At 42.6% G+C, this 9,486-nt stretch overlaps 1 protein-coding gene across 1 annotated transcript in view; it reads right to left on the reverse strand.

Moving 5' to 3' along the window:
- LBR (lamin B receptor) overlaps positions 1 to 9,486 on the reverse strand; it is a 67,766-nt gene that overhangs the window by 24,929 nt on the left and 33,351 nt on the right. Inside the window, exons 3-5 of the mRNA XM_006118026.4 lie at positions 8,929 to 9,117; positions 6,161 to 6,244; positions 4,544 to 4,718 (exon numbers count right to left, since the gene is read on the reverse strand). Coding sequence (XP_006118088.3) covers positions 4,544 to 4,718; positions 6,161 to 6,244; positions 8,929 to 9,117 — 448 coding nt within the window. The remainder of the gene's footprint in view (positions 1 to 4,543; positions 4,719 to 6,160; positions 6,245 to 8,928; positions 9,118 to 9,486) is intronic.

Raw genomic sequence — 9,486 nt, forward strand, 5'->3', positions numbered from 1 at the left:
GCTGGGGGAGGGGCAAACCCCCTTAACTGAAACTTAACACTGACTGCCAGACTAACAGCAACTCCAAGTATGAATTATATACACACAGAGAAATACTGGGTACTGCTACAGCAACTTGACAAAGCAAGACCAAGGGAAAATTCCAGTTACCATTACTAGCAGTAAGAAGGAACTGAGGAGGGAGTGGATTGGCACTAAATGGAACACCATGCAGGCACCACCCCAGGAGGCACCCAGATGGATCCTATAGGGAGCTGCTAGGGAAAAATCTTTTGGCTACTGTGCACGTGAACACAACCTGATTGCACATGAACAAGCACTTGAAAAATATACATAAATTACTTTAAAGACAGGTAATCTTAACTGGCAACTCAACCAGTTGTGAAGTTGGTCAGTGCAATTTAAAAAATTTAAACTAAGTTCAGTGTAATTAGATCAGTGTAATTTTAAGATCAAGTGTTTACATTTAGATCAGTAAACCTGAAGCCAAGATTACTAGTTCCACAGAGCACTCGGTCAGGAATAGGGTAGTCCTTGGTCCCCACTAGTGTAACGATAAGCTCCGTAGTCCTCATGCCAAGGACAGTCCCATAGACTCTAACTGTTAGGCCCCACCACTCTGAGGCCAAGGGCAGCTCCCTCATCTCCATCATCTAGGACTTGCCACTCTGCCCATGAGAAGCCACATTCACCAAAAGGGGGCATTCTCTCCCAACTGTATGAAACTCTACCATAGCACTATTATTCCTTCACAAATGTAATACTTAAAATTTGTCCTTGAATTTCATCCTGTTTATTTCAGACCATTTCTCCAGTTTGTCAATTTTGAATTCTAATCTTATTCTCCAAAATGCTTGCAACCCTACATATCTTGCTTTCATCCATAAACTTTGTAAATGGTACTCTTTATGCCATTATCAAAATCATTTGAAAAGATATTGAACAGAACCAACCTACGATAGATCCCTACAGGACCCCATTCAATATGCTCTTCCAGCGTGACTGAATTACTGATAATTACTCTCAGTATGATTTTCCAACAAGTTGTGCACCCATTTTTTAAGTTTGTCTAGGCGATTTTCCCCCTAGCTTATGAGATGGACATATGAGAGAGCATCAAAAGCCTTACTAAAGTTGAGATATTTAATCTACTTCTTCCTCCTGTTACAAATTATGCAATGATTGAATGATTATATAATGTATCATCATGCTTATATCAATGTATCATCTGTAACAATGAGCAGAATGTATAACTTAGATACAATGATGACAATTTAGACTATCATACATTGCTGTATCATGGTATGTCTTGTAATGTGTATCATCTTTATAACCTAAACTGTCAATCATCTTAAGAAACCATTGGTGTCTAGTCACCTGGCACATAGCAATACCTGACGGTTTAGTTTTGAAAACTCATGAATATGTAAAAGAATAGAATGTTGATATGAATATTCATGTGTTGTTGTTAAAGAACCAATCCTTTTACATTTATGGTAATGAGCATTATATTTTGTCCAATCATTTTAAAATAGAATATTCATGAATATGCATGAGTCTCACCGTTAGAAGTCTAGACCACGCCCATTGGGTTTGTTGCATTGGGCTAGATTTAGGGTTAGACTTAGTGCATGGGTGAGGACTGTGTATGAGGTCTAAGGTCTTGGTCCAAGGTTTAGCTAAAGGAACGAGAGAGGTCTAGAAATCTTTTGATGTGGAGGTAAACGGAAGGTTTACCCTCCCTTCATTTAGGTGTAGGATTAGGTTAGCTTAGTTTAGGTTTTAGTTAGTGTAGATCCTCGTCGTTGTGTATGTTTGTCGGCCGTCGTCGAGACTGTTCGTCGGGCGCGTTGGGATTAGTTAAGGTTTTATTTTAGGATAGGTTAAGCATAGGATAGAGAGTCTAGCATCAATCGCCAGTTCCAGCTGCATCCGAAGAGCAGGAAGAGACGACATGGACGGAGGCTTCACAGAAGGTGAACTGAACTCTATCGCTCTCGACCAGCCTCCGAGGGATCTCCTTGGCTGTTCCTCTCCTGCAGCTTCAAACTAGCCAAAGGATAGCAGGTCGCCAAGCATCGGCGTGGTCATCCATCGAGAGACTCCTGGCTGTTCCTCTCCCGAGGCCCGAAAGGACCAACGGATCGAGGTCGCCATCGCCACATCAATCGCCCCCGCACCACTAGACTCTGGTAGTATAGTAGTTTATCTTAAACGGGACTTCCCCCTATCTGTTATACTTGAGATTGGTATTTTAATATAGTCTTGTTGTTATAAAATCTATCTAAATTGTTAAGTTTTTATTTATGCACCACACCTTTGGGTAGAGGCAATTTAACCGGTGATCATATACGGTATTCGGAGTTGCACCTTTAAGATCATAATATTCCAATTAGGCTAATTAGGCATAGTTAGTTATAAGTGTTGTGGCCCCATAAGGGTTACACTCCCATCCATAAGACTTGTCCTGTCAAAGGATATTAGGTTGATTTGACATTTGCTCCTGACAAATCCAGTTAGCTGTTATTTTTAATCTTATCTTTTAAGTGCACACAACAATTTGTTCCATTAGCTTCCAAGTACCAAAGTTGGGATGTCTGGTTTATAATTCCCCTCTGATGTCGCCTATCTCCACAAGTTCTCAGTAATAATTGCTGATGGCTCAGAGATCTTTTCAGCCAGTTCCTTAAATATTCTAGGATGTGTTTCCTCAGTCCCTGCTGACTTAAAGCTATCTAATGTGTCTACGTTTTTAGATGTCTGTTAGAGACAAGGAAAGTGAGTTAATATCCTTTATTTGACCAACTTCTCTTGGTGAGGGAGATATACTTTTGAACCATACAGCGCTCCTTTTCAGCTCTAAGAAAAACACTTCCAAGCACCATAACAAAGTGCAAGGTGGAACTGTTTAACATAAACAGCACATACTGTAAACGAACCTTCAAGGTAGAATGGCCTGTTAACATCTCTGCAGTCATAAGAAAAAAAAAAGGGGGGGGGATTAGTGGACCACAGACTGTTGTAATAAACCATAAATCCAGTGTCTGTCCAGTCCATGATTTTTCCCAGGCTCATCTTTTCAAAAGTGTTGTATAGATTTCTTTTGAGGATTAGGACTAATAGGGCTCATTCAGAATGCTCAGTTGTAGAAGAGTGTTTATCCATATGTGACAGGTGTTTTTGTCTTATTTTCCTGTGAGGGTTCAACTCATTGTTTCTCTATTTTAGTTTTAAACTATACCCAGTTTACACTGATGTTCATTATGTTAATCATCTGATCATTGCTAACATTTTTGATCAAGACTGGAACAAAAAAAGGAAGCTTAACACTTTTGTCCATTGTTTTCTGATTTGTCTTTTCTGCTTCCTGAAGTAATAGGCCTATCTTATGTTTGGTCATCATCTTGCTTATAATGTATTTGTAAAATGTTTCATTGTTACCCTTTATGTCCCTAGATAGAGTTTAATCTTGTTTTGTGCCATTGAGCTTTTAATTTTGTCCTGACATGCTTGTGGTTTTGTTTTTTATATATAAATAAATAACAAATAAAATATGTTCATTCTCTATAATTTGACCAACTTAGTTTCAGTTTTTACAAGTTGAACCTCTCTAGTCCAGAACTCTCTTGTCTGGAAACATCCGTCGTCCAGCTGGATGTCCATTTTTCATAAGTGTAGCCAAGTTTCTCACAGCCCCATAAAGTTTGTTTACAGCCACAAGTGCTAGCTCTCAGTGTTCCATGCTGTTATTCAAGTCTAATTTACTCCTAAATGTCTTCTAACAGCACAGTAAAAGCAGTGGACATGTTTGTAATTCAGCTAGATATTACACACCTCCCGTGCTCCACAAAATTCTCACATTCAGAACCGGTCAGGCTTGAGGGTGCCAGACTAGAGAGATTCAACCTGTATTCAAATAACTCTTACCTAAATCAGGTAATTGAAGATCTCCTGATTAAGCCTTCAATTTAACATTGAAAACCTGGAGTTCCAAAGCAATGGTACTCGATTATTTCCCTTTGTAAACTAGTACAGATTTCAATCAAACAGTCAGAAATCTTTCCCATTCTATTATTCAGCCAAAATGTTTGCCTTATTTTTACAGAATTAAACCCAGTTACTTTCCAGGTTTTTTTAAAAAACATTAATTGATCATACCAATTTCACTGAAATATAAAGTATGTTTGGCTTTAATAGCTCTCCAAAAGGTGTAATATCTGAGGTTGAGGCCACTGACTTTTCAAATTATGAAATGTATAGACGTTTACTCTAGTAACTTCAAGGAGTATCCCGCCAGTAAGTAGAAAGATCATGATAATCACTGGATCATCTGCCTCACAACAGATCATGACAGAATCTAGTATGAGGTATCAATGTTACCAAAGGCAAACAAAATACAATCGCACCATATGAACGGCCCCAATTCGGGAGGAGGGAGTGAAATCTTTGAGAATGGTAATGTGGTATCAAGTAACAAAAACAAACAAACAAACAAACAAACCAACCACACCCCACCACACATCACTACTGTTAATGTACATACCAATTCTTCCACCAAACTCTAGCTCCTTTGTTTGTGTTGATACTTTTTCAGTAGTTTTTGCTGTCTCAAAAACTCTCTCTTCCAAAAATATTTCTTCTTTCTTCTTCTCTCTTCTTGGATGTAAGCTGTACTGGTCAAGCACATGCCCAATTTCTAGCTCTGATTCAACTTTTTGCTGGTAAAGAACAAAAGGGTTTCAAAAAAATTCTCTTATTCTACAAAGAGTGGCGTAATCAAGAGAACAATCAGATTTGAATATCGAAGTACAATGCATTTTTCCACATATAAAAGGTATTACAGGCAGTCCCTGAGTTACGCGGATCCGACTTATGTCAGATCCGCAGTTACAAACAGGGTTTTTCTCCGCCCTGAGGACGGGAGCGGCGGGACGCCCAGATGCGCCACAGTCCCGCCGCCCGCGTCCTCCGGGGCGAGAAAAGCTGCTCCGCATCTCCCTGGTCTGCTGGGGAGGGAGCCCCCCCCCCAGCAGACCAGGGAGATGAGGAGCAAAGCCTCGGAGGACGTCGGCAGCGGGACAGCCGCAGCACGTCTTGGCTGTCCCGCTGCCGGCATCCTCTGCGGCTTTGCTCCACTTCTCCCTGGTCTGCTGGGGGGGGCCAGCAGACCAGGGAGACGCGGAGCAAAGCCACGGAGGACTCGGGCGGCGGGACCGCGGTTCGTCTCGGTCCGCCACCCGCGTCTCCCTGGTCTGCTGGAGGGGGGGGGGGGGGGGGGGGAGCTACTGCGCCCCACACCCCCTCCCCAAGCAGACCAGGCTTTTCTCAGGACACCTGTGGTAGAGCAGCTGGGATGCTGCCGGTTGGTCCCGCAGCGCCGCTCTGGGCGCTACTGGACCAACCCAGCAGCACCCCAGCTGCTCTGCCCCAGGCGTCCTGATTCAGCCGCTGCTGAAACTGACCAGCGCTGACTACAGGAAGCCCGAGGCAGAGTTGCTCTGCCCCGGGCTTCCTGGAATCAGCCGCTGATCAGTTTCAGCAGCAGCTGACTTGGGGACGCCTGGAGTTCTTAAGTTGAATCTGTATGCAAGTCGGAACTGGCGTCCAGATTCAGCCTGTTGAAACTGATCAGCGGCTGATTTCAGGAAGCCCGGGGCAGAGCAACTCTGCCTCGGGCTTCCTGTAGTCAGCCGCTGGTCAGTTTCAGTAGCGGCTGAATCTCGACGCCAGTTCCGACTTACATACAGATTCAACTTAAGAACAAACCTACAGTCCCTATCTTGTACGTAACCCGGGGACTGCCTGCATTCAACTATATTAGCTGTGAGAGAAGACAGCTGAAAGGCATTCTGCTTAATAATATTCCCCCATATTCTGCTTTGTCTCCATCCTTTCCAATTATACAAACTCTACATCTTCCTTCAGATGAGTGTTAAACTAAATGACCACTTTTACCTGCCAGAAAAATATTTTTAATAAAAGCATAGTTAGTGCTAAGTTTCACTGCTGAATCTCTTCTTTGCTGTGTGTTGCATTCCAAAACCTCCCCTTAATTTATATATTGTCTTTTTATACCAATTTGTAAAATGCTTAATACACTGCACCGTAGTAATAAGAAACACTATTTCCTGATATTGCTGCAGATTTACTGTTTTCTTACCTGTAAGATTTTAAAGGAAGCATCATTTCTTTCTGTACTATCAGGCTCACCATTGAAACTTCTAGTGTTGTTCTCACTAAATTTCTAATTGGAAGAAGAAAATGAATTTTAAAATGTTACTAATGAATTAAAATTAGTATATAATGAACAATTAAAACGTATTTATCAACAGTCATGTTTGTAACAACAGCCAATTACTATAATTCAAATATTAGAGAAAGTTTTTTTGATCCATCCCCATTTTGTTTACTTTGTGCACCTGACAGCATTTTTTTTTAAGTGAGTAGATTCAATCTCCACTATTAGGGTGAGTCTTAAAGGAAAAAAGGAGAACTCCTTTAACAGTAGGAAAATCAACAGTAAAACAGAAAATCAGCAGGGAGAATTCAGCGGTAGATGCAGTTATCAAAACACTTTTAACTCAATGAACTGAAATGTCAATTACAAATAGTGTGTCCACTTAACAATTATGTTGTGCAAGCTAATTCACTGTCCCAAAATTCTGTCCTGCAAGATAACACAAAAAAGAAACAGACCTGCCAAGTCAAAAAGATGTCATGTAATATTATACTTTTCAGCAGTAAAAAGATAAGAGCCAAATATGTTCTGCAGACAAACCTGAATTCTGGCTACACACCTCCTTTTTTTTTTTTTTTTTTTTTTAAATCTCACTGATCAAATAATTTTTTTCTTTCTTCTCTGCTTCTGCTTCACAGCAGAGAGTTTCAGAGAAACCTGCCTACAGCTAAGGAGGAAGACAAAATTATGAATTCTTCAGGGACTGATTTGCTCCTATCATGTCTGTTCCCTAAGTTTAAACAAGTCAAAACCCCATAGTTTAGAATAGAAGGACCTTCATACACAGAAGGAGAATTGTGGAACACAAGTCACTAGAAACTAGGGATGCGAACGTATAACCATACAAACAGTTAACTAATAAGCCTGGGCTTGTCAATTAACATTCACACTCAGGCTTCCGAGGGAGCCGGCTGCCACCCTGCACTGCTGCTTCTGATACTGCTGTTTGCTGTACATGCCAGCTGCTTTTTGGAGTGGTGCAGGGCCAGGGCAGGAGTAAGCCTGCCTTAATCCCACTGCTCCATCACCCAGAAGCTGTCTCAGTTAAACAGTGCCCAGCCAAACCTGCTTCCTGAACCTCCTCCTACACCCAACCTCCTGCCCCAGACATGAATCATCCTGCACCCAAACTCCTTTCCAAACCCTGCACCTTGAAACTGCTCCTAGATCCCAATCCCCTGCCCTGGGCTAAATCCAGAGCCCCTCCCACACTCTAAACTCATTGGCCTAAGACCAGAGCATGCACTCCAAGCCTGCAGCCCAGCCTGGTGAAAGTGCACGAGGATGAAGGAGTTAGGGAGATGGAGTGAGCAGGTGAGGTGTTGGAGTGAGGGTGCAGCACGAGCAGAGCCTCTAAGAAGGGGCGGGAAATAAATGGGGCAAGAGTATTTAGGTTTTGAGGTAGATCTTAAATTGCACTTAAATTGAAAAAGTGATCTTGTGGTTAGAAAGGTTAGAGACCACTACTCTACAGCAAGCTAGTCCTAAATTCTTTATCAAAATACCAACTTCCTGCAACAGCTTCAGATAATTTTTTAATATACAGGTTTTTTAATGAACTAAATATCAAAATGAATGTAATCAATATTGTAGCACATGCCTGTTTTGATGCTAAATTTGACTTTATATTGTTGCTAAGTTTTCAGTGTGCCACAGATATTCATCTTTAGGTTTCAGTATTAGCAACCAGGAAGATATATTGCACTCTATCCACAGCTATTTTGGCTCTTAGTCTCTAAGGCTGTGTCCAGACTCAGCAGACCTGAGGCAGTGGCTGAATCAGGACGCCTGAGGCAGAGCAGCTGGGGTGCTGCCGGGTTGGTCCGGAGCAGCGCTGCGGGACCAACCTGGCAGCCTCCAGCTGCTCTACCCCAGGGGTAGGCAAGAAAAGCCTGGTCTGCTTGGGGGGGGCACTAGCTGCACCCCCCCTCCCCCCAGCAGACCAGGGAGATGGGGGTGGGGACGCCCAAGTCCTCCACGGCTTTGCTCCGTCTCCCTGGTCTGCTGACCTGGGAGACATGGAGCAAAGCCGCAGAGCACACGGGCAGCGGGACAGTCCAGGCACGCCGCGCTGTCCCACTGCTGGCGTGCTCCGAGGCTTTGCTCCCCATCTCCCTGGTCTGCTGGTCAAACCAGGGAGACGGGGAGCAAAGCCTCGGCACACGCCCGCAGCGGGACAGCCCGGGCGCGCTTGAGCTGTCCCCTTGCTGGCTTCCCCCGCGGCTTTGCTCCGCGACTTCCTGGTCTGCAGACCAGGGAGACGCGGAGCAGCTTTTCTTGCCCCAGAGTACACGGGCGGCGGGACCGCGAGGTCCTGCAGTCCGTGTCCTCCAGGGCGAGAAAAGCCGCGTTCGTAACTGCGGATCCGACATAAGTCGGGGACTGCCTGTATAAGCACAGTAATACTTATGGTCAGAACCTGAATGTAGAATTATTCTTAGGAAGCTCTAGCGCTGTTGCTACACTTCAAAGGCGGAGGTGCCCTATTGAATAATCGAATAGTTGTTGCAAACTGCATCAACTATTCAATTAGTCAATTAGTCAAAATTTAACATCCCTAATCCAAACCTTCAAATTTTTCACTCCACTAAAAATGTGTCATTTTAGACTACATATGTTTAAAAGACAGTATATATCAGTGCACATACACAGGATCTGAACAAATCTTAAATCAGAAATTAATTCAATACCAGAAAAGTTAAGTTAGCTTCCCGAACAGTTTTCTTTTTCTCATCTTTAGATTCTCTGCTTTGGGAGGAAGAACGACGTTTGCCTTTTGATGACCGACCAGGAGAACGAGATCTGGATCTGCTACTACTGCGTCTGGAAGGAGAACTTGAAGAAGAATTGCTTTTTCGAGGTTTAAATGATGACACAGACTGAAAGAAATAGGAAACATTAAACATGATTTGTAAAGCTTTAGTAAATGATGGAGTAAATTTAGTCAAAGATACAGTTATTTTAGCTATTTCTCAATGTACATTTGTACCATTGAAAACATCTAATACCTACAAAAATTTAAACATTTTTGTAGTAAATTTAGGACTCAAAGAACTCAATTGTCAGTTCTAGTAACCGAACAGGTAGAACAGAAACAATGGCAATGCAAAGCTTTCTTACTCAGCTAATACTCCACAAGACCAAGATGGAGGGACAATCTCATTAGTATTTAGTCCCTAGTCATTACTAGCTCATACTTAAGCTAGGGACGTGATAGTGTACACTAGGGGCAGGCAATAATTTTTGGT

Source organism: Pelodiscus sinensis, chromosome 3, assembly GCF_052426305.1.
Source record: "Pelodiscus sinensis isolate ZL-2025 chromosome 3, ASM5242630v1, whole genome shotgun sequence".
In the NCBI taxonomy this organism is placed as follows: Eukaryota; Metazoa; Chordata; order Testudines; family Trionychidae; genus Pelodiscus; species Pelodiscus sinensis.